Source organism: Phaenicophaeus curvirostris, chromosome 2 (assembly GCF_032191515.1).
Source record: "Phaenicophaeus curvirostris isolate KB17595 chromosome 2, BPBGC_Pcur_1.0, whole genome shotgun sequence".
In the NCBI taxonomy this organism is placed as follows: domain Eukaryota; kingdom Metazoa; phylum Chordata; class Aves; order Cuculiformes; family Cuculidae; genus Phaenicophaeus; species Phaenicophaeus curvirostris.
In genome coordinates, this window is record NC_091393.1 from 71595461 (window position 1) to 71620637 (window position 25177).

The following is a 25177-nucleotide window of genomic DNA, read 5'->3' on the forward strand; positions in this document are numbered from 1 at the left end:
ATAGAAATCTCCAACTTTGTATCACTTTCCAATGTGAAATAAAAAACCACATTCGCCAGCAAAACAGAAAGTAACCCCTTCAAAGAACAGATGTGCTCAGGCTAAAATAAAAAATCAAACCCTGAACTACTAAATACATTCATGATTCACACCTCTGGTTTTCTTGTAGCAGAGATTTTTCCTGTAGCACAGGGATAGTTTTTCCCTCAATCCACCAAGAAAATTGATAATCGAGAAAGCTCTTGAAACTTAAGTAACTTGCATTACAAGTCACTCATTTACGCTTCCTTCCCATTTTTAGTATTGCCAATACAATATTTGCACGTCATTATCAGCCAAAGCTCATGTTTGCACAATTACAACCCAAGCATCATTCCAAATCTTACAGAAACGTACCAAAGATTTAGTAATACTATCAGACAAACCTTTTCCAGTGAGTTCTTGTCTTTGGAAACAGTTTAAGACTCTGCTAAGGTTGCTTAAGAGGCACTGACAGTGCTGCAGAGACTGTAATGTTGACAGGTCAGCGCTGTTGGAAGAGCCATGGAACAGTGGAACACCTTTTCAAGAAGAGAGATTAAATCATTACCCAACGGAGCAATTTCAGAGTTTCAAGGTACACACAAGCAATATCACGTACCAGCGGGTTACTGAATAAGTTCAGATAGAAAGAATGATTTTACATCTGCAGAATGACTACACGAGTACTCACACATTTGGTCCAAGTCATCTTTAGCATAGACCACTTTGTTCCACGCACACTCAGAAATAAACTGTAAATTTTCCATGGAATTTGGCTGCTCTGTAAAAGAAGAGAACAAAGAAGAAATTAATCAACCTTTTCAAACTAAAACAGAGAAACCAGGAAAGTGGCCTTAGAAGTCTTACTTTCAGATGTCCAGCGTTTAATGCATCCAGTCAGGAGATCTAAAGATCCCGTCTGGACAGCCGCAGACAATATGGCATCTAACTGCTCCTCCTAAGCAGAACAGACAAAATTAAATGAGAACATTCCATACTTTCAACTTCTGAGCCATCAACTGTACAAGTCTCTGAACGATACCGTCACAATTCAGCACAGGGAACAAAACCCAGTCTTCATTTCCCAAGACATTTCCGAGCTGGAGCTGATACCAAAACATCAGATTGGAATCTTAACAGTCTACATCAGGCTTGCAAAATAAACAGCCAAGGGGCTAGGCCAACTTGCCAAGAAATTTGTTCTTAGCTACCACTCCGTGCAGAACTGTTATTTGCCCTAACACACTTCCACAAATCTGGAAGTGTCGCAGCCACAAGAGGGTGGTCTAAGAGGAGTAAATTGGGCTGCTGCAGCCCAAAGCATCAGCCACAGAGGGGAAGACCTGCTCTGAATAACACCATCGCTATTCAATCAATGAAGTTCTGCATAACCAGCAACAGAGATAATAGAAACATTCTCTTCGGCTGTCAGATACCTTGCATCAGTAACACGCTTTAGGGCAGCAACCTGAGCAAGCATTACTACATCGACTCTTAAAGCCAGCAGTAAAAATGAGCATTAAATGGTCTCTGGCACCAAAAGCAGTGCAACAGAAAACTTAGCCAAGGTCCGTCTCTTTAGGCATTCTCAAGAAAGAGACAGTAAAAGCTCACCTCCTTCTGGAAACCACTGCAAGTCAGATGGACAACGCCAGAGCTCAGCAAGCACGCTCCATCTGCAGAAACAGTGAACGTTGGACAACATTCCGTCCTCTTGGAGTTACGTCACGATTAGCTTACGTTTTCCAAACAGCAGTAACTTGAAAGACACAACCGACCACCCATTGCCTTCATCAGATCACTTACAAGCTTGTTTCAAAAAATAATTGCTGTGCATAGAAATCTTACCTCTAGGGCTACCGAGGTGCTGCGCTTTGAGCTTCAGTTCAAAGTCATTTTATGACCATCACCGCTTCACAGGCTACATTACAAAAGCACCAAAACCCAAAGCCCCAGTGGACCGTCAGATACGTTTCACAATATTAAATACCTCGTTAGTACAACATCATCATGGCTGGGTTTGTGGGGCTTCAGGGTGTTCTGGTTTGGTTTGCATTTCGAGTGACAGACGTCGAATAAGAGAACCAAGAAAGAGCATCTGAGCTCGACTGAATCTTATCACTCTTGAAAGCAGTGAAATACCTACCAAAATTATAGCCGCTTGCATTTAGATTCTGGTCGGGTGGTAAGTAAAGAGCTCCCCAGGTTAGACTTGGCTTGTGAACAAGAACATCCAAACGGGGTCTGGAGAAACCGTGCTTGTTATGGTATCCAGGGTCCACAAGGCAAAATAAGGGCAGTAGAGATGGATTTTTTCTGGCCTTCAAGAAAACAAGGGCGTAAGCTAAAAGCCAACATTTCAATGAACTATTTGTAAGGAAAGTGACAACAGCTTCCTAACATTCTACCTTATGGAATCCGGCATGTGGACATCATACCAACGATTAAGGTCAAACACGCCCAAGTAAGTCGATGGTTTCTCCAGACCGTAGGTAGTCACTTGCCAACAAAACATTGAGACGCTGATGTAAGGAGATGGTACTGTAAAAGACAGGACATTGCTTCTTACTAGGAGAAGATATGACACACGTGATATTTTTAAAACACCCCTCTCTACTTTGGCTTAATTCTGTTACATAAATAGGAAACACAATGCTCGCTTACGAAGGATAATACAGAACAAGAGCGAAGAGCAAACGCCTCTCTGACAGGTTCTAGACACACTGCCCCTTTTTCTTGTTCAAAATGTACCAGTTCTATGCCACAACAAACACACAACTATTCACTAACTAAGTTTTCCATACACAAAGAGTTGACCAAGACCTTTAGCTACATGAAGAGTTGAGGAAAAAAACCCATGCGTTTCAGCAAGCATAAAATAAAACCTTTTTTTCCCTAAATGACATCCCACATAAGCACCCATTCTTTCTTCTTTAACAAGCCCAACAAGCCAGTCTACGCAGATGTTTCAGACTGTGGGTATAGAACAGCTTTCATAGCTTAGATGACGTGGACATCAGAACAGACCTTCATTAGCGTTATCCCCTTGGTCAACAGAGTCGTAAAAGTCTTCTATGGTCTGACAACAGAGTAATTTCATATGGCTATTTTGTCTTCTCCAGGGAAGAATTCGACTTGCGAGATCTAAACTAAACCTTTCTTTACAGCATTCCAAACCCTGGGTAAAAAGAAAAAACGTGAGAGGTAAAGTCATTTTGAGATAAAAACATATATTAGACTTCAATAGGAAAGAATGTCTCTATCGAATATCAGATACATATTGTATTGTATGCACTTCCTTGGAGCTTATTTCTGATGGCAAGTAGACAGAGCTCAACGGAACACCAAGAACATAAACCCAGGGATACCTTCATTTGACCCCATTTTAAGAAGGGGAAAGAGGCAGAAGCTTATTCAAGTCTGCAGTTTGGTTAAACAAAGCTCTTCAAAGACCTGTCTTTTTTCCTGCATGCCATTAATTCGGTGTTCAAATCAAGAACCATCTTATGAACAAAGACCAGGCTAGGAAGGCTCAGCACAGGATTTTTGGGTTTTGAAGGCTGCTCCGACTTTTGATGGTAAACGTTATGCCAGCCTACTTCACCGGTACTCGCTTAGAGAATCTTACACCCTTCACCTTTTCACACACACGCTCCTCTTACCTCATACATGACTTGACCAGATGCCAGACGTTTTCGACTGCCAAACGTTAACTGCAGCAGATGTAAACGCAAAACATCACCTTCACTGAAAGAGGTATAAATGACAAAATGTGATCACAAAGCTCCTTTACAGTCCTAATCGTAATTGTATTAGGTCGAGACAGAAGTGTTCTTAAAAGCGTGCGCTTCCAGAAGAGAAAAACACCACTTCCCACAACAGCAGAATTGGTCACCTTTAGCCACTAAACCACAGAGGAGGAAACATTGACACTAACAGCTTCAGGGGCAAATGCTAACCATACCATTAGAAAGCTTTCCTCTGTTGGATGGACTACAAATTGTTGGAAATGGTTCTTCATAGTGAAGAGTACTCAGTCAAAACTGCTTTAAAGTCATACTTCAAAAGAGTCCACTCCAGGACCAGCTGGGTCGGTTAAAGAGCTTGCCGACCCTGAGAGAGAGAGGTCTGTCCCCCTGCCCTTGTCACCAAGCTTCCAGTCCCTCTTGCCTACGCTGGATCCTTTCACATGCTGATTTGATTCATTAGCCCAGCAGAAAACCTTGCCTTCTCTGCTGAAAAGTGGAGGATCTCGGCCAGGTGAGCTGAACTGGCTCACGAAGGCTCCAAAGATGGCTGAAGCTGACACAGAGGAATCAGCAATACCATCACCTCTTTCCTTTAGGGGCAGCTGTTCTGTTGGCACCTTTAGTGTTCGAGATTGGCAACCTCAACTACTTTTAAAGACATTTGAATGCTGCCGTGTGAATATCAAAGCAATCATGAAGCAGTCATCAAGAAACAAAGGAAATCTTTCCCAAATGCAAGCACCAAAGTATGGCCAGTGTTGTTTTGCCTTCTTTTAGAGAGTAGGAACTAGTAGGTCCCTCCTCACTTCCGTGAAATCCTGCAAACATTTCATTGTAAGCTTAACACCTTGTGCAGCCAAGAGAAAATATCCTGCAGAGCTAAATAAATGAAAGGAAGATACACATATCAACTGAATGTGAACCAATGGATTGACAAACATGTCAGTGGCTTATCGCACGTTTTTACTCACCTTTCTTGTGTAGACTTAACGGCCCACAAGTAGCAGCAATTGCTAGGATCTTTCTCCGGCTCTTGAAAAGTAATGGTATCACCGAGTTTTGGACTCGGTGATCCGGTGGGTCTCTTCCAACCTGGTTATTCTGTGTGATTCTGTATGCACAGGAATCCTTCTTGCTCCAAGGTGACAGTGATGCCTACAGGTTTAGGAAGGAAAAAAGCAAAAGAAAATAATAAGAAGAAAAAAGGTGAGCCTTCTGGCCCTAACAGTTTGTAGAAGGGTAGAAGCATCTTCTGAGAAAGAGCACCGCACCCCACATTCTTATCCTGCGAGTGCAGGAGGTCATACTTCCATCTCAAAGAACTGAGTCAGGGCGGCCACTGCGTTTTATGCCATGGTCAAGGAGTGACAAAGTTCCTGCCCATCAGATGCAATCACCTGGGTTTATGCCCTCCCCCGCCTGAGGAGGAGGACGAGGAACGTACATGATTGCTTCAGCTGCCAGGCAAAAGATTGCTCTTCAATATGTAGGAAAGTATTTATTCTCAGGCACAGACTGCAGTAACTGGTTCTGAAAGCTGATTTCTGAACTCTGTTGCATCGAGATACGCACAATTCCTGGTTCCACTGAATGCCAGCGATAGAACAAACTGTCGTAGAAAAAGCAGCTCTATCACATCCTAACTGCTTGAGAAAAGCTCCAGAAGCATCTTTTCTACAGTTGCCCAATCCACAAACACAATAAGGAAAACAATCCTAGTTCACTGGGGAGAAGGTGGTCCACTTAATCCATCTCTGAGTTAACAATTTATTAAGAAGAATATTTCTAAACATTCCAAGATTATATTCGACATTTCAGTCCCTGGGAAAGTTCTCTTTACATTAACACGCTTCCTTCAGCAAAAAAAGGAGAGCCATGCCCCTCCAGGCATAACCAAGAGTAAATCTCTACTTACTCCCTCTTCAACGTTTTCCTGTTCCACAGAGACAGGCAGCCATCAGAGAAACCCACAACCAGCTGATTGGTTCTCCTTATGTAGAACAGTGTCGATATTGATGCTCCTGACGGGTTTGGCCGTTCAAAGCAGAGATGTCTCCCTTCTCTGGTGGCAGTTTCTCTTCTTGGTGGAACTTGGGCAGGAAATGCAGTCACAAATTTGAGATCTAAGCACACAAAACCAGACGTGAACCTCTTATGCAATTTAGATCTTATTTTAAACACTTAGGTGACAACACCTATAACATCAGTCCACCGACCCAGGCAAAACACCCATTTAAGCAACACTTTTTTTTCTGTTTCCAGTAAATACAGGACTTGGAGACAAAGCATTCTTTCCTATTAGATGAAGAGAAAAATTACCTCTCTACAAAAAAAGGTTTACGTGCACACCAGCACTTTTAGGAGCGTTAACAAAGCTTTTCAAAGCCAGGCTGAACCAACGGCAACAAGAACAGCAGTTTGTTAGGTAAAAAGCAAACTCCAGCTAAGGAAGAAGGGCACACTGCTCTTTAACGTGCCGAGCAGTCTGCATGCAACAAGGTGAAGACAAACCCCTTGGCACATCTTGCAACGCGTCCAGGACAAGACTGACTGCTATAGCAGTGATACAAACACATGCAGACTCCAGCACTAAAGCTCTACAATGGAAGAACATGGCCATCCTGTCACCTGATGGAAAGCTGAGGGATAAATAAGTACTGGTTGCAGGCTGTAAGATGATAAAAATCACTCAATGGATCGTGATATTCTCTCCAATTATGCTGATTCCTCTTTACATTAGGATGAAGGGACATCACATCCTTTGAGAATATGGGTAAGAGGAGACAGAAAAAAATAGGAATATTACACCAATGGACCCCATCTATGCAAGCACAAAACACGCAGAGCACAGGTTCAAGGACTGCCGCTTGAAAGGCAATCTGACAACAATCTGTCAGGTAACCCACTAAGGGCTCTTTTTTCTATCCAGAGTCAATATAAAAACATCTTCTGCTCTGAAGTCACCTGCTTGCTAGTCTGAGTTCCAGGCAAAAGTGCCTAAGCCGTTTTCAGCAGGACTGTGAAAGGTTGAGATCTTTTAAAGAAAGTATTTCTGGCAGAAATTAAACATTTAGGACATTCATCTTAGAGGGGCTTTAAAGGGTGGGCTTTTTGCTTTCTCACTCTGGCAAAACAAAAAGATATTTTTCAATGCCTTTTTGTGGAAACAGAGCAGTAGGTAACTAGGTGCTCTACAATAAACCCAGAAAACTTGTTTGACACCAGAAAAATCAAAAAGATAGTGGTACCATTAAGCCCGTGATTTTATAGGGAGTTGACTGGATACTCTCAAGTGATAACATGTTCATGCAATACAGAAAAATCTCCTCCTGCAAAACGACGTTCTTAAGCTTTTCCTGACACTCAGTAATGCAGCACCTAACAGCATAAAAGCTTCATTCCTCTCACTGAAATGTACGTACCCTTCCAGGAAGAATAACTTCTTTAACGACACTTGATGTTCCGAGGTCGTATAGGCAGAGGACACTTCTCTCTGCTTCTTCCAGTACAATCAGCAGTCCAGTTCTCTCCTTCCAGCAAAATTCCTTCACCACACCAATAGCGGGAGCCTCTTTGTGCTCTCCTCTGAAATGGTATGCAGAGAGCTGCTGTGCCGTCACTGAGTTCACTATCTCGAGGTGAGGACCCTGTGCGAGCCATGCTATGTCACTACTCCCTGGAAGAGAAAAGAAAGCTGACTGAAGCAAGTTTCCAAGCAAAGACTGAAAACAACGGAAAAAACACACTCCCTGCTCTTTTCCTTCAAGACAAGCTCCTAAGAGAGGAAGACGGACATATCTAATTCTGGTCAATTATTTCAAATCCCTCACTGAAATCCTCAAGTAATAGGTCTTAGAATGGACAACTTTAGTGCTTCGCATTTGGACTTGTCGTTCCTGCACTGAAGACTTTAGATTGTTTGGGATAAAGATACAATACATTGATCTATAGAAGAGCCTTACAGCATACTGCAAATATAACCAATTAATTTCTAGGTTTTTTACATTTGCTTGACACATGTATGCTCTGGGTAGGGATTTGCAGTTCAACAAGAAATTATCTTGTTCCCTCTGGGAACTGCAGCAGACTGCTCGTCACCTGCGCTCTTAGGTATCGCATTCTTCACTCTAAATAAAGAAAGAATTGGAAAAGAGACTCATGTCAGCCATCAACATTTTTGAGATTGACACAAGTTACATCAGTACGCTGTGACAAATCTCCTCCACATACCCTGTAGCTCTTTTCCTTACAAAGATGGCCCTTGGGCTGTTTCTGGATCTCACAGCAGAGCAAAAGGAGAATCCTTTACTTTGCTAATGCTGTGAAACATGCAACAACAACTGACACAGAGGTATTGACATGAGAAGGATCAGGGAAGAAACAAAACGCTCTGTTCAAGTCTATTTATTGAGGTTAGTAAGGTGAGAGCTGAGAAAATTCATCTTTTCAAAAGTTTCTAAGGAACCTATGAGTTCCCATTTCTCCTTTCCCTTGGTTTCATAATTTATTATTTACTGTCAATTGTCTTTGAGGAGCTATCAGGCATCACTTAGGCCAGGCTCACTTTTGGCATGTTTCTTTTGACCATTAGGGCATGCTGAGTTCTTAACTACCCTCGTTCTCAACTTCTTCCAGAAAAAATGTACTGCAGATATTTTCACATGGCAAGCGCTATGGATTTTCACGCCCTTACAGTGTAAACAGAACAAGGCAGTTGAAACCACTGGGATTTTCTACAGTTAAATCCTCATCTTCCTTATTCCAGAACCCTTCCTTCCTATTTTCTGTCCTTATCACATCCCTACAGTGTGGAAAGTGGACAAAAACAAACAAAAGCACCACCAGCCACTATTTGACACCAGAGGCAGTTTATCCAGCCACCTCCGACAGTTCTCCTCTCACACGACTGCCCTTTCCCTCCAGAGGTACGCTCCCCGTCTAACGGGGCGAAGCTAGCAACACTCCCAACAGTCATTTCTGACATTATGCTCTATTTTACATTGCTTGGAGTACCTGGGCAGCAGACACAGGTCGGAAGTGTTAGCTTTGGAGTATCTAATTCTGAAACGTACTTTTACAAGCAGCAACCCCACAAGCTGAACGGCTAAAACATTTACAGCTGCTTATCGTACACAGAAACATAACTGAACAAATAACCAACTATGTTCGAGAAGCAATGACTTCTGGTGACTGGATGCAAGAGATGGGGACAAGAACCACGTCCCATGCTGCAGTGAAACTTCTCCAGCTGTCACTGTGGCAGTCACCAAAGTCAGAAGGCTCCTACAGACCCTCCCCAGCACTTCTTTCAAAGATGTGGTTAACTCAGTTAAGTCTTCCATGGCTGAAGTGTACGTTTCCACAGGGACTGCAGCGTTCCCTCAGGAGCCAGCATACCCACCGCGTGCCTGGGCAAAGGAGACCTCCTAGAACTTCCACACTTGCTCTTCCATGCCACATGGAGGGCATTTTTCTGGCACAAGACATCATGCCCTTTTTCAGAAAGGGGGAACAGCTGTGAACCCGCAGTTTAAATGCATACATGGAATGGAAGAGAGTTCCTCTGCCACCAACAGAACCTTTCCTTTGAGGGATTAAATAAAAACAATGTCACAATTGCACAGAAAATCCAACATTTTATTGGGATAATTTTTACAGTACTAAACTTGTTAAACTCAAAAACTCTTCATAACAACAACAAAAGCATCTTGTCTTCTTTCATTCCCAGCATCACATTTCTGATTTTGTATCAGAAACGGCGTGACCAGCAGGTCCAGGGAGGTTATTCTCCCTCTGTACTCGGCACTGGTGAGACCGTTCCTCAAATCCTGTGTTCAGTTCTGGGCCCCTCTCCACAAGAAGGATGTTGAGGCTCTGGAGCGAGTCCAGAGAAGAGCAACATACCTGGTGAGGGGGCTGGAGAACAGGTCTTACGAGGAGCGGCTGAGTGAGCTGGGGTCCTTTAGCCTGGAGAAGAGGAGGCTGAGGGGAGACCTCATTGCTCTCTACAACTACCTGAAAGGAGGTTGTAGAGAGGAGGCTGCTGGCCTCTTCTCCCAAGGGACAGGAGACAGGACAAGAGGGAATGGCCTCAAGCTCCGCCAGGGGAGGTTTAGGCTGGACTTTAGGAAAAAATTCTTCACAGAAAGGGTCATTGGGCACTGGCACAGGCTGCCCAAGGAGGTGGTTGAGTCACCTTCCCTGGAGGTGTTTAAGGCACGGGTGCACGAGGTGCTAAGGGACATGGTTTAGTGCTTGATAGGAATTGTTGTACTCGATGATCCGGTGGGTCTCTTCCAACCTGGTTATTCTATGATTCTATGATCACATCATTGCTGCATTCATAGTTCAAGTATAACAGAAAATGTTCACCACAGTAACATTATACTCGGTCAGGGAAGTGAGTAGAAAGGAACCGGCCCTTTGTTCCTCAGAACCAAGGCTTGTGCTCAAAAGTTTCTTTAAATACTCGAGTGCTCGCATGCTGGCATATGCATTACAAGCAGGTTGGGTGGAAGTGGGAAGAGTTTTGATCTCCTGCACGCACACGCGCCTGCTTTAAGGTCACATTCCATTCAAGAGACCGGCAAGTACACAGTCAAGTGGGCAGCTGCACACTCAGCAGCCTTCCACATTCTAGCAGCTTCTCCTCCAGAGCCAGCTTCAGCAGTCACTACGCGTTATAAACAGCTGTTACTGGATATGAAGGCAGAGACAGCACTCCTAGTGTCCTGCAAGCTCAAAAATACCAACTAACTTTCCTGCTAATTCCTGTGGAATTTGATCACTCTCCCCTCCCCTGTTCTTCACCTTTCAGAAACATTTAGAATTCTAAGAGGCGAAAGTAAACAAGAAACTAACTTTGTTGTTGTTGTTTTAAGCAAACATAAACTAGCATATTGAGGCAGGTGTCCCAGCTTCCTCTGAAGAGGGTTAGAGCAGAAACTGCTTATTTTTCACTGTAACTGTGTATCTAACTGATTGTCAGGGCTCTTGAACTACAGGTTAGTAAAAGAGTAGGAAGATATGATTTCCCTGCCTCTACAGGTCTGCTCAGCCTCTTCTCATCACCAGTACAAGGCGCTGCTAGGTACGAGACCTCCCAGTCACTGAGCAGTCCTGCTCTTTGGATTATTAAGTAACTGAAAGGAGTTACACGGAAGTTAATTTTCTCAGAGAGATGAGCAAACTCTTGAGTACTCAGGCCTCATCAGTCTGCAGGGAAAATTCTCCTTTTACAGAAGCAGGATAGATACGAACGGTGATGGCCTTGAAGGCAAAGGCCAAGTATATTCACTTACACTATCTAGAGCCCCCAACAGCCAGCTAACCTAGTACTTGTTACCAGAGAAACAGCCACATTAAAACTCAGGAGAGAGAAAATTGTCTCCAGTATTTGTCAATTCACTAAGCACGCAACAGGAAACTTTTACTCCCCACACAGTAATTCATCTCCTGTGCCACAACTCAGGTCCCTATAGACACACTCTGGGGGCGCGTGTGCGTGCGGCTGTGCCTTCATGGGTATTGGCTTTCAACAACAATTCCAGAGGTGAGGACAGAGGAACAGGGTCGAGCTGTAGGAAGACAGGAGATGCCCTGGAGAAGAGATCCAAACAGAGAAGAATATGCGGTTACATTTGATAAAGTCCATGGCCCCTAAAGCACCACCAAAGTTCATTCAATATTCCATTAGAGTTCTGCAGAGCACAGGTCATTCTCAAAAGCCTTTGAGGGTCACCGGTGCTTGAAAGCAGACATAGTCATCCCAAGGAGAAGCCATGTGCTGATGAGGTGAGGCACTTATGTCGATGCCTCCATCACACCACAAGCTCTCAGTCAGTTTCCTCCCTCACGTCAGCACTTTCTAGTTGAGCTTGGGCCGGAACCAGTCAACACCACAACTACGGTGCCCCTGGAGTGTGACAACAGTGCCCACGACAGGCAAGTCCTCGAGTTCACTGAAGACATCCGCAACAGAGAGAGAGTGAAACAGCTTATGAAGGCAAGATGCGGCTTCCAGGCTCTCCTCAGCACTGCCCTCACAGATACTCTCCAAATTGAGACCATAGGGCTCCTTGGGGCTCATAACATTGCCTCCAAGCAGAAAAAGAACCCGAGGAACCCGTGTCAAATGAAACATTACTTCCATGTGCCAGAACAGTCCCTCTAGCTCCATCAGCAGCTGTTAGCATTTCTTGCTTGCCGGGTCTAGGGGGGATGGCTTCTTACTCGCATCTTCATCCTGGAAGGCAAAATAAACCAAGAGCACTACATTTCCTCATTAGGATGCATTAGTCCCAACGCACTCTGCAGAAAGCACGGCCCATCCCACCCCTGAAAGTCAAGGAACGTTCGAAGAGCTCCCTTTTCAGAGACATCGGTACCCACATATAGAATCAGGAGACCCAAGAGGAACACAGAAAAGGCCGCTCTGTCGCTACTCAGGGTGAATCTGAATCACATCACTGATGAATTCCCACAGGAATGACAAGCCCCATCTTGTCACTGCAACAACTTTGGGGTGTTGATAATGGGATGGCCTACACGGCACCGGGATTACAGGTATCAGATGGGAGCCACCTTTCACAGAGTGGGAGAAGGGTCATTGCCCAGGAGCTTGCAGGGCTTGGAGATAGGACTTTAAAGTAGACGTGAAGCGGGAGGGGGATAACACCAGGCTGGCCTGTAACACGCGGTGGGAGGACAGGTGTCAGGGGTCAGGGAGGATACTTCTCTAAAACACCTTATAGGTAATAAAGGGCCCGCTAGGAAGGTGATGCAAATGGCAGCCCAGCTGAAGTGCCCTTACTCAAATAAACAAAGCTTGGGTAAAAAGCAGGAAGAGGTGGAAGCTACTGTGCTACTAGAAAGCTATGATGTAGTTGCCATCAAGGAAACGTGTGGGAAAAATCCCATAACTGGAGTGTGGCTATCAACGGCTGTTCAGAAGGCACACACCAAGTAGGAGGGGTGGAGGCGTTGCTGTCTGTCTCAGACAGCATATCTCAGACAGTGCTGCCTGGGAGCGGGAGCCCCTGGGAGCTGGAGCCCCTGGGAGCTGGTTCTTGGAAGCGCCAGCCCGGTGACCAGCTTGCTGTGCCGCAGGGAAGGCAGTAGGTCTCCTTGTGTCTAGCCCTTCTCTCTTGTGAGGGGATGAACTGTGCTCGATGGAAAGACTAATTTTCTTCTCTGGTTTTCATCCCGTGGGGTGCAAACAGCAGAAACGAACCTAAAGAAGTTCCAGTTGAGTGTAGGTATGACTGGCAGAAGAGGCTGTGACCTAACACCCTCTGTTTCTGCCGTTTTTCCTCTCTCTGACGCTGTCGGCGTGAGCTGCAGTTCCCTGGGCAGCTGATGCCTGGAGGAGTCCCTGCTGGCACAGGGCCTGACCTTTCTGTTTTGTTTCGTTCTCTGACCAGGCAGAAGATGGGAACATCGAGTACAAGGTGAGCCTTTTGAGGTCGCAGGAGGTCATCCTCCCAGGGGGTTATTTTGCAGTGAATAACTTCACCAAAGACAGCATATGGGGAACATGCCCAAGGAAGGGGCAGCAAGGTGGACGCTTGTGCTAAGGAACTATCGGTCATCTTCTGTGTCTCTGTGCCTAGCAGCACCCGGTGCGGTGAGCTCAAAGAATTTGATCTCAGCAGTCATTTTCAGGCAACTGTTTTAGGAGATGAGATCCAGTGTGGTTTTCCTGAAATCATCTTCCTTTGAAGCACAGAATCAGTTGGTTGGGAAAGGCTTTTGAGATTATTGAGTCCAACCATACCTGTATACTACTCAACCCTATCCCTGAGCACCTCATCTCCCCGGCTTTTAAATACCTCCCGGCTTGGTGACTGAACCACTTGCCAGGGGAGCCTGATATCCCGTTCAGTCAAGAGAGGATCATAGAAAGAGGAGGGCTGTTGGTGTCCCTGATAATCCCTTGTCACTTTCTTGTGGCTGTCTGCCATTTGCCCTTTCTTGTCTCCTGACTTACTGATAGGCCCCACAGTGCTGTCTTTAACCCCCAAGCAGGCAGGGTACAGATCCCTTTGGCAAGGGTTCTGCTCCCCTATGTGTGCAGCTTTGTGAAACCCTTTTTCACCTGTCCTGTGGCTTCTCTGCAGACACAGACCTGGGCTGTGGTTTCTGGGGGTGGCTCAGAGGTGGGGGCATTGCTTCATGGGGTTGGGTTGGGAAGATGTTGGCTCGGACAGTGGGATTCCCTCTGCATCCATGCTACGACTGTAACTACCCCCTCCATTAAACAGCTGAAGCTAGTGAATCCCTCGCAATATCGCTTTGAGCACCTGGTAACGCAGATGAAGTGGCGACTACAGGAAGGCCGAGGTGAGGCCGTGTATCAGATCGGCGTGGAGGACAACAGGCTGCTGGTGGGCCTCTCGGAAGAGGAGATGCGTGCCTCGCTCGAGACACTGCACCGTATGGCAGAAAATTGTGTTTCCCTTTTCATCTGTAGGACCCACAGGCATAAAGAGCCTCCAGTAGAGTGGCTTGGCCCCAGGAGTCCTCCACAGTGTCGGTGGCTGCATTCGACAAAGCCCCTGTGTGATTGAAATTCCCTCATCGTGAGGCTGTGGCAGTAGGAAGGCCGTTATAGGGCTTTTGACTGGAAGCTGGAGGTTCCTTCCCTGCTATTCCCAGCTTTCATTCCATTCTCTTTGCCAGCTGTGATTCTAGCAGTGCAGGAGCTGTTGAGTACAAGTGTGCGTCTCACTCTTTCCTTTCGTGTTTGTGGCAGGGTTGGAGCTGACATTACGGTGCTGCGGGAGAGGGAGGTTGATTACGACAGTGATGTTCCGAGGCAGATAATGGGAGGACAAAGCCAACAGCCTTTCCGTTGTGACTTGTTTTTTGAAATAGCCAATTCATTTGGCTTCTGGTCCTTCTCTTTCCTTATGACTTTCCTCGTCCAATTTTTATTTTTGCAGAGTAGCAGTTAAAGGGCAAGGTCTTTAAGAGTAGTTTTCGGTTGTTGCAGCCTGGACTTACTACGTGTTTATTTCCAGTCCCTTATGAGTGAACTTAAACAGTTCTGGCCCGGTATGGTTTCTAGCTATAACATCCATTCCTTTGAGGGGAGGGGAGTCCTGAAGTAAAGTTTGGATGCAACAAGAATGTTTGTTCAGAAAGCTGTTAATGAAGCACAGCTTCTTTCAATAACTAGAGGTGTAGCTGAGTGCAACAGTCTCACAGCAAAAGTGTGCATTTAAGCACAGGAAGGGGGAAGTTCTTGCTGTAACTGAGAGCCCTCTGTCACTGTGTGGTTGTAGGCCTGTATTTGAAGCAGTATTTGTCCAGATTAGACCCTAAGGAGCTTGCCAGCTACTTGGAGTAATTACCAGGTAAAAAAGCTGTTCTTAAATGGGGAAAGCTGTTGGCTATTTCATTGCCTAAGAGGTTGTTCCTCAGCGTGCTGTTGCTAAGAGCAAGATTACCTTCTGCATTTCAACACACTGTACATAGTTTGATTGGTGTGTTTTGGGTTGGTTTTTGTTTTTGTGTTTCAGAGCCTGGCTATGTTGCTACACCAATTGCAATGGTTCAAGCAGCTGTATCTCTCCTGGAAGACACGGCTTGTCTGCCTAAAAAGTAAGTAATTGCCCATGCAGAGCAGCTTGATCACCCTTAAAGTCACTGCGTGTATATCTTTCTCTTTGAAAATACAAATCTCCTAACCCCGTGGGTTTTTCTGTGTTACCTCACCCACATGGCTGTGCAAGGAAGATAGTTCCCCACGCTCTGATTTAAAGCCACCTCCTTTAAAGTCGTCATTTGCCTTTCAGTTTGAAAGGATGTTTGGTTGACAGCAACTGAACATGAGCCAGCCATGTGCCCAGGTTGCCAAGAAGGCCAATGGCATCTTGGCTTGTATCAGAAACGGCGTGACCAGCAGGTCCAGGGAGGTTCTTCTCCCTCTGTACTTGGCACTGGTGAGACCGCTCCTCGAATCCTGTGTTCAGTTCTGGGCCCCTCACCACAAGAAGGATGTTGAGACTCTGGAGCAAGTCCAGAGAAGAGCAACGAAGCTGGTGAAGGGGCTGGAGAACAGGCCTTATGAGGAGCGGCTGAGAGAGCTGGGGTCCTTTAGCCTGGAGAAGTGGAGGCTGAGGGGAGACCTCATTGCTCTCTACAACTACCTGAAAGGAGGTTGTAGAGAGGAGGCTGCTGGCCTCTTCTCCCAAGGGACAGGGGACAGGACAAGAGGGAACGGCCTCAAGCTCTGCCAGGGGAGGTCTAGGCAGGACATTAGGAAAAAATTCTTCACAGAAAGAGTCATTGGGCACTAGCACAGGCTGCCCAGGGAGCTGGTTGAGTCACCTTCCCTTGAGGTGTTTAAGGGACGTGTTTAAGGGATGAGGTGCTGAGGGGCATGGTTTAGTGTTTGATAGGAATGGTTGGACTCAGTCATCTGGTGGGTCTCTTCCAACCTGGTTATTCGATGGTTCTATGATGCAGTCACAGGTTTTTCATAGTCCTTTTGCAGTATCAATTACATCACAGTTTATATTTTCAGTTAATGGAATGGTTTCTATTGAGTCTTCTGGGTTACAAAATGCACCTCTGAATATTACCAGCCTAGAAAATTCCTCCTGTGCTCTCCTGTGGGACAAAGGGGCTTTTTCTTTCTTAGGCAGGGAAACCCATCTTTGACTTCAAAAAATGGTGTCGCTCTGTCACTCTACTACTACTGTTCTCCTCTTTTGATTTTCATTAACAGGGGTGGTGTGTATGCTCCGGGAGCTGCTTTCTCTAAAACAAAACTGATTGATCGCCTCAACAAACGTGGTGTTGAGTTCTCTGTTATTCACAAGCCTGAAGTCTGAAGTCAAAACACAACGGTATGAACGAACACCTTTCCTGGGTCTGACTCCAATAAAGCTCACTTGGCTCTACAAGCCTAATCCTGAAAGAGTTTCACTGTGCTCTTGTTGGCAGCAGAAAGAGAAGAGAAATCGAGATAAAAATCCTAATACCCTTTCCTATAGTGAGCACACCCATGAAGAGCACCTTATGCGCCCCAAGATGGCGCCGAGCGAGCAAGGGAAAGGCGGGGCGAGAATGTTCCCGGCGGGAACAGGGAGGAAGTGCTAGAATTGAATAGGGCGCGAGTGTGAAGGGGAGAACGTGAAAGGGAAGGGGGGTGCGAGCGACCGGGAAAGGGAGGGGAGTGGGGGGCGAGGGGCGGGGAGCCAATCAGAGCGTCCGCCTGCTCCCGAGCAGAAGGCGGGGCGAGCCAGGGGGAGGGAGCGGCCCCGCCCGCAAGGGAAGTGGGCGGGGCCGGAGCCCAACAAAAGGAGATCGGGGCCCGGAAGTGACCGGTCAGTCGAGTTCCGACTGCGGCTCAGGCGGTAGTCGGGGCGGGTGGATCACAACCGACTCAGACTCATGGGAGGAGGAAGCGGGAGTGGATAGAGTTAAAAGCCGAAATATCCCCACTCGAATTAAAGAAAAGCCGAGAGGGGGACAAATCACTCTCAGGGATTGGAGGAAGATAAAGATAGCGTGTGCCGATTGGGCCGCATCGGCCACGCTAGCGTTCCCGGTTTGGGTGACGGACGGGGGACAGAGGGTCCAAGTCCTCGATAAACCCTAAGGATATACAAGGATATACAAGAAGCTCATTGCACAGAACTCTCTCTGCTGTTTCTAATTGGTGAATAAGCTTACTTTACAGATTTGCCCATCAGCTCACCCCACGTTCACCTCGTGCTTTTAGCGAGGTCAAAGAAAGGCTGGGATGAAAAGTAAACGTACAACTCTAAGTTAAAATAAGTGTGTCGCTCTGCAGGATCTTATTCTGATACACCTGTTATAACCTGGAGATTTCAAATGGCTTACAAAATAGCAGGCTTTCCCTTGTTTTTTCCTGAAACACCAAGGTCTGAGATGCCTGAATATGCAGAGAGCTGCAGATGGCGTTAGACAAAATGATGTGGTTATTAAAACATGCAAGAGAAAGCTACCTACGCACACCTGGCTGGATGCAAGTTTCCAAATGCAGGATCTACATCTTCCAAAACCACCTTATAAGTTTGATTCACTGGAAAACTATGGTTCCAGAAAACAACAATTGCTTCACTGATCCATAACAAAAGTTCACGGAACACCCAATTTAATCTGGTTCTTATTAGAAGTTAGATATGGGTTTCTGTCTGTTTATGAGAGTGGTAAAATGAAAGTTGTGGAATAGTAGAACACGCTATAACTAGAAGAGGAGATAAAATGACCCAAACCACCCACCATTATACCTGAGTGTTGTCATCTAGGAAAGAAAGTTGTGTGCAAGACCTTGATGGTTTCATTACCTGGATGTATTTCAGAGCTTTTTTACGCTCTCCACCATGGATAAATGACTAAATTATTTGGGTTTTAACCCCAGGTGCTGTTTTCATTGTTGCTGGGTGACACAACAGGGCAAGGGATTTCTGTAAAAGTTGAAGACCAGGCTTACTAAGATATATACATCCATTCCTGCAACACACATAGGAAAGGAACACACCAGGCCGTATCTAAGTTACTAGAGTAGTAAGCTCAGTAAGACAAACTTTCAAATCAGTCTCCAATACGCTGCAGCTTCCACCAAAACTCATCTTGCTGCAAATACCAATGTCGACACAGAAGCTATTCCCTTCCACTTCTGGATCTGCAGTGGAGGTGCCCCAGAGCTGTAGGCTCACCTTGACAAACGCTCCAGCTTCTGTCGCTGTGCAGCGTAGCAGGCCTGAAGCAGTGGGTAGTTGTAGAAAGGGGTAGACAATTGCTTTGTCCCATCTACAGGCAAAAAAGTAAAAGCAAGTTAAAGAAGTCATATCGCATTTGTAAACTAAAAACATTGACTAAGAAAGATAAAAGATCGTACAAGCTTGTCATCGAGGAGCACAGATGAGCTTCCGGCTCTGAAAGAAGCCCGTCCTGTTTCTGCCCTTGCTACCAGAGATGCGGGACGTAACTCAATTCCATCTTGTCTCAAGTACCGTTTCAAGTTTACATGCAGTGTAGCATTCAAAACATGTAGCGTAAGCTGAAGTTCACTATCAAAAAGCACAGTTCTCAAAAGGAATGTGTTTTTAACTGTGCCATGTGAATATTTGTGAGCCAATTGAGGCTGACCGTAGCATTTATAATCTATCCAAATCAACAAGTGTTTCCAAGGTGTACTTTTTCCTCAAGCAATACATAAAAGGTTCAAAACGTGCAGGTCATACTGTGACTGTAACAAACAGGTGCTCAGTCTTTGTTTTTTAATAGTCATTTGTTTAAAAACCTAGATGTTTCGAGCTGTGGAAATAAGGAACTCTGTACTGCTATTTTTAAGAAACATCCAGGCAAGAACATGCTTGCATCATTCTACACTGTGCATTTGAAAATCCGGTAAAATCTCAGTGTCATCAAGAGGACTCCAGCACACGTGTGGGTCGCTGGACCAGCACGACTTGTCACTGACAAAACAGCTACCAAAGCGCAGCCAACAATGTGTTCATAGGCTTTACTCGCTAGGTGGGCTCCTTGTGACCAACGCATTATGCTTCATGCTTGCCTAAACCGTCTGGAAGGAGACCAGCTTGGAAGAACCAGATGACCACTTTAGCATAGAGAGAAATGTGGTTAGCTAACGCCTGCTTTTTTCTCAACTGGAAAAGGTTTAAGACTCTGCTAAGGTTGCTTAAGAGGCACTGACAGTGCTGCAGAGACTGTAATGTTGACAGGTCAGGGCTGTTGGAAGAGCCATGGAACAGTGGAACGCCTTTTCAAGAAGAGAGATTAAATCATTACCCAACGGAGCAATTTCAGAGTTTTAAGGTACACACAAGCAATATCACGTACCAGCGGGTTACTGAATAAGTTCAGATAGAAAGAATGATTTTACATCTGCAGAATGACTACACGAGTACTTACACATTTGGTCCAAGTCATCTTTAGCATAGACCACTTTGTTCCACGCACACTCAGAAATAAACTGTAAATTTTCCATGGAATTTGGCTGCTCTGTAAAAGAAGAGAACAAAGAAGAAATTAATCAACCTTTTCAAACTAAAACAGAGGAACCAGGAAAGCGGCCTTAGAAGTCTTACTTTCAGATGTCCAGCATTTAATGCATCCAGTCAGGAGATCTAAAGATCCCATTTGGACAGCCACAGACAATATGGCGTCTAACTGCTCCTCCTAAGCAGAACAGACAAAATTAAATGACAATATTCCATACTTTCAACTTCTGAGCCATCAACTGTACAAGTCTCTGAACGATACCGTCACAATTCAGCAAAGGGAACAAAACCCAGTCTTCATTTCCCAAGTTATTTCCGAGCTGCAGCGGATACCAGAACATCTGATTGGAATCTTAACAGTCTACATCAGGCTTGCAAAATAAACGGCCAAGGGACTAGGCCAACTTGCCAAGAAATTTGTTCTTCGCTACCACTCCGTGCAGAACTGTTATTTGTGCTAACACACTTCCACAAATCTGGAAGTGTCGCAGCCGCAAGAGGGTGGTCTAAGAGGAGTAAATAGGGCTGCTGCAGCCCAAAGCATCAGCCACAGAGGGGAAGGCCTGCTCTGAATAACACCATCGCTATTCAATCAATGAAGTTCTGGATAACCAGCAACAGAAATAATAGAAACATTCCCTTTGACTGTCAGATACCTTGCATCAGTAACACGCTTTAGGGCAGCAACCTGAGCAAGCATTACTACATCGACTCTTAAAGCCAGCAGTAAAAATGAGCATTAAATGGTCTCTGGCACCAAAAGCAGTGCAACAGAAAACTTAGCCAAGGTCTGTCTCTTTAGGCATTCTCAAGAAAGAGACAGTAAAAGCTCACCTCCTTCTGGAAACCGCTGCAAGTCAGATGGACAACGCCAGAGCTCAGCAAGCACGCACCATCTGCAGAAACAGTGAACGTTGGACAACATTCCGTACTCTTGGAGTTACGTCACGATTAGCTTACGTTTTCCAAACAGCAGTAACTTGAAAGACACAACCGACCACCCATTGCCTTCATCAGATCACTTACAAGCTTGTTTCAAAAAATAATTGCTGTGCATAGAAATCTTACCTCTAGTGCTACCGAGGTGCTGCGCTTTGAGCTTCACTTCAAAGTCATTTTATGATCATCACCGCTTCACAGGCTACATTACAAAAGCACCAAAACCCAAAGCCCCAGTGGACCGTCAGATACGTTTCACAATATTAAATATCTTGTTAGAACAACATCATCATGGCTGGGTGTGGGGGGCTTCAGGGTGTTCTGGTTTGGTTTGCATTTTGAGTGACAGACGTCGAATAAGAGAACCAAGAAAGAGCATCTGAGCTCGACTGAATCTTATCACTCTTGAAAGCAGTGAAATACCTACCAAAATTATAGCCGCTTGCATTTAGATTCTGGTCGGGTGGTAAGTAAAGAGCTCCCCAGGTTAGATTTGGCTCGTGAACAAGAACATCCAAAATGGGGTCTGGAGAAACCGTGCTTGTTATGGTATCCAGGGTCCACAAGGCAAAATAAGGGCAGTAGAGATGGATTTTTTCTGGCCTTAAAGAAAACAAGGGCGTAAGCTAAAAGCCAACATTTCAATGAACTATTTGTAAGGAAAGTGACAACAGCTTCCTAACATTTTACCTTATGGAATCCGGCATGTGGACATCATACCAACGATTAAGGTCAAACACGCCCAAGTAAGTCGATGGTTTCTCCAGACCGTAGGTAGTCACTTGCCAACAAAACATTGAGACGCTGATGTAAGGAGATGGTACTGTAAAAGACAGGACATTGCTTCTTACTAGGAGAAGATATGACACACGTGATATTTTTAAAACACCCCTCTCTACTTTGGCTTAATTCTGTTACATAAATAGGAAACACAATGCTCGCTTACGAAGGATAATACAGAACAAGAGCGAAGAGCAAACGCCTCTCTGACAGGTTCTAGACACAGTGCCCCTTTTTCTTGTTCAAAATGTACCAGTTCTATGCCACAACAAACACACAACTATTCACTAACTAAGTTTTCCATACACAAAGAGTTGACCAAGACCTTTAGCTACATGAAGAGTTGAGGAAAAAAACCCATGCGTTTCAGCAAGCATAAAATAAAACCTTTTTTTCCCTAAATGACATCCCACATAAGTTAAGCACCCATTCTTTCTTCTTTAACAAGCCCAACAAGCCAGTCTACGCAGATGTTTCAGACTGTGGGTATAGAACAGCTTTCATAGCTTAGATGACGTGGACATCAGAACAGACCTTCATTAGCGTTATCCCCTTGGTCAACAGAGTCGTAAAAGTCTTCTATGGTCTGACAACTGAGTAATTTCATATGGCTACTTTGTCTTCTCCAGGGAAGAATTCGACTCGCGAGATCTAAACTAAACCTTTCTTTACAGCATTCCAAACCCTGGGTGAAAAGAAAAAACGTGAGAGGAAAAGTCATTTTGAGATAAAAACATATATTAGACTTCAACAGGAAAGAATGTCTCTATCTAATATCAGATACATATTGTATTGTATGCACTTCCTCGGAGCATATTTCTGATGGCAAGTAGACAGAGCTCAACGGAACACCAAGAACATAAACCCAGAGATACCTTCATTTGACCCCATTTTAAGAAGGGGAAAGAGGCAGAAGCTTATTCAAGTCTGCAGTTTGGTTAAACAAAGCTCTTCAAAGACCTGTCTTTTTTCCTGCATGCCATTAATTCGGTGTTCAAATCAAGAACCATCTTATGAACAAAGACCAGGCTAGGAAGGCTCAGCACAGGATTTTTGGGTTTTGAAGGCTGCTCCGACTTTTGATGGTAAACGTTATGCCAGCCTACTTCACCGGTACTCGCTTAGAGAATCTTACACCCTTCACCTTTTCACACACACGCTCCTCTTACCTCATACATGACTTGACCAGATGCCAGATGTTTTCGACTGCCAAACGTTAACTGCAGCAGATGTAAACGCAAAACATCACCTTCACTGAAAGAGGTATAAATGACGAAATGTGATCACAAAGCTCCTTTACAGTCCTAATCGTAATTGTATTAGGTCGAGACAGAAGTGTTCTTAAAAGCGTGCGCTTCCAGAAGAGAAAAACACCACTTCCCACAACAGCAGAATTGGTCACCTTTAGCCACTAAACCACAGAGGAGGAAACATTGACGCTAACAGCTTCAGGGGCAAATGCTAACCATACCATTGTTAGCAGAATGACAAACACATAACCACACTAGGAGGTTATATGTGGTGCTTTATTTCGAGGCCCCGGGAACCAGGGGTACGCACCCAAATCTGGTTCCCAAGACCGTCACATCGCGTCCGCTTTTTATTCTCTAAAAGTTTCGCAATCTATTGTATATTCAACAGGTTACTTCATTATCTAATACATATGCATAGGTAGGTTACTTCATCGCCTTATTGCGACATCAGTCTCTATTGCGCCTGCGTAGCCCCCTCTGGTGGTCGTCCTGATGAAGTAAGTAGTCTTCCTCAGATGAAGTAAGTAGTCTTCCTCGCATTGTCTTTATTACATCTTGTTCTTTTGGCAAACTCGTCGGTTTTTCTTGGCTGGACCCGCACTTATCTCCACTTGACCGCTCAGGTATATCTTTCTTGCCTCCTGAAACCTATTCTTCTGTCCTTCACAAGATTTATGATGGTCTTTTGGCTGCTGCAGGTGTATGTTCTACTTGGGTAGGGTAGCTAGTACGTACTTTTCCTAAGCATACCTGGATCCTATTTGTTACATGAGGTCCTTTGAGCAAGCACCTCGGGTCTGTTGCTAGGATACGTTAAGAATCAACAGAATCATGAAATTTTACATTCAGTCTTAGTTCCTGATTAGTCGATGATCAGTATTTTATTCTACTTTAAGTGTAACTTTCCTAGCATTTCCCCCCTTTGAAAATACTTCACCTTAGCAAGTATTTTCATTTTATGTAACTGTTTCTTGGTAAGTTGATGGGGGTATTGGGTGCTGTGGATATTCTCGTGTCACTGCTCCAATAATTTTGTGTGTCCAGTTTTGTTTGCGAGTAATTTCTCTCCGGATACACAAATATACCAGATAGATTGTAAGGAATATAAGGAAAAGTGTGAATAACGTTTGAATGAGAGAGTGTATCCAGCCAGTAAGATGGATGCCTAATCTATCAAATAATGCCCCAACCCAATTTTGACCAATTTCTTCTTTCTCTTTTTCAGCTTCTTCTTCTATTTTTCCCAATTGCGAGATATCATATTCCACATCGGCTGTGACATTAGGTATATGCACACAGCAGTGATCAGTTCGATCTTTGAGATATCCACAGACACCATGTTCTTTTAACAAGAGCATGTCTAATGCCATTCTGTTCTGCAAAGTCATTTTCGTTGTCGCCTGTAGTTGCAAGTTTAAATCTCGAAATCCCTTCTTTGTTATCTTTGCCAATCTTTCAGTTTGTCCAATTAGTTTGTAAATCATTTCTCTATTACGATACGTCGCTATTTGGGCAAAAAGGGATTCTAATGCCCATCCCACTTTAACTCCTGTCTCAGGCTCCTGCCAAGTGTCATCTATGTCTTTAATATCATTTTCTATGTCTCTTTTAGCACGAATTTGTAAAGTTTCCAATTTACCTCTGAAGGGGGATCGCTTCCAAATTGGGCACAGGGTAGGCAACCCCAGAGTTATTTCTTTAACTGGACCCTCCATTGATAAATGTGTAGTCCAAATTCCATCATTAGATGCCCAAACAAAATTACCCATACTGCGTACTGTCGAATATTTACAGTCTATTCCATTAACTGGTACTTGTATTACTTTTCCTCGACCTTAAATCTCTGACAGGCACACCCTACTATTAGAGCCATTTTAACTGGAGGTATGGTGATCTCTTCAGGGTCTAGGTCACAATCTAAAATTTTAGAACAATTCCACCATGGAACGCTATCAATAGGATCTCTACTGATCCGGCCATTTACTGGTAATTTGTCACTACTTTGTTTTCCTGTCCATTTAAAACACCAAGATGTTTCTCCTCCGTATTGGAATTTTTGTAAAATACTTGTTGACCAAACTGTGTCCCAATTTTGTTCTGTATCATTTCTTTTCTGGCACACCCATTCCATTGTATTTCTTTCCCTCATTATTTCTTTTATTTCATCATATGAACACCATCCTACATCTTTAAATCGTCCGATACGTGTGAACTTATAGTTTGGTAATTTTTCACAATCGCTTCGACTTCCTGCAGTTCTCCACTCCCTTCTTATACTTATTTTCTGTTTTTCCTGTATGGGTGTTATTATTTGTTTACATTCGGTTTTATTTTCTTTTACCTCTGGGAGTGGGAAAGTCAATATTCCCCAGCTTATCGGTTCTCCAGCCGTTTTTGGTAAAGGCAAGCATGCTGTAATCTTACTTGTATTTTG

General features: G+C 44.6%; 1 protein-coding gene, 2 long non-coding RNA genes and 1 pseudogene across 4 annotated transcripts; 1 reads left to right on the forward strand and 3 right to left on the reverse strand.

Moving 5' to 3' along the window:
• Window positions 1-544: 544 nt before the first annotated feature.
• On the reverse strand, window positions 545-4806 carry LOC138718154 (protein ELYS-like). Its single transcript, XM_069852429.1, has 6 exons — window positions 4742-4806; window positions 3684-3768; window positions 3049-3199; window positions 1636-1697; window positions 889-979; window positions 545-802 (listed from the first exon to the last, which is right to left on the reverse strand). Exons 2-6 carry the CDS (start codon window positions 3690-3692, stop codon window positions 648-650), a joined length of 468 nt encoding a protein of 155 aa, XP_069708530.1. The 5' UTR covers window positions 3693-3768; window positions 4742-4806; the 3' UTR covers window positions 545-647.
• A 6460-nt stretch (window positions 4807-11266) lies between these two features.
• Window positions 11267-12151, reverse strand: LOC138717365 (MAD2L1-binding protein-like; annotated as a pseudogene).
• A 2897-nt stretch (window positions 12152-15048) lies between these two features.
• Window positions 15049-16695, forward strand: LOC138717492 (uncharacterized). The gene is made up of 2 exons (XR_011336872.1): window positions 15049-15374; window positions 16504-16695. It is a non-coding gene; the product is annotated as an uncharacterized lncRNA (long non-coding RNA).
• A 3134-nt stretch (window positions 16696-19829) lies between these two features.
• Window positions 19830-22213, reverse strand: LOC138718155 (uncharacterized). 2 transcript variants are annotated; one of them, XR_011337017.1, is made up of 3 exons: window positions 22025-22213; window positions 20606-20667; window positions 19830-19949 (listed from the first exon to the last, which is right to left on the reverse strand). It is a non-coding gene; the product is annotated as an uncharacterized lncRNA (long non-coding RNA). The 2 variants fall into 2 exon arrangements; XR_011337016.1 differs by lacking the exon at window positions 22025-22213 and adding an exon at window positions 21657-21842.
• Between the last annotated feature and the right edge of the window lie 2964 nt (window positions 22214-25177).

What these genes read in the sequence shown, in the direction of transcription:
- LOC138718154 (XM_069852429.1), bottom strand. An exon ending in GCAGTGGTTTCCAGAAGGAG is followed by an intron (nt 980 to 1,635) that starts GTGAGCTTTTAC and finishes TGTTCTGCTTAG; the next exon opens with GAGGAGCAGTTAGATGCCAT. An exon ending in TAAACGCTGGACATCTGAAA is followed by an intron (nt 803 to 888) that starts GTAAGACTTCTA and finishes CTTCTTTTACAG; the next exon opens with AGCAGCCAAATTCCATGGAA.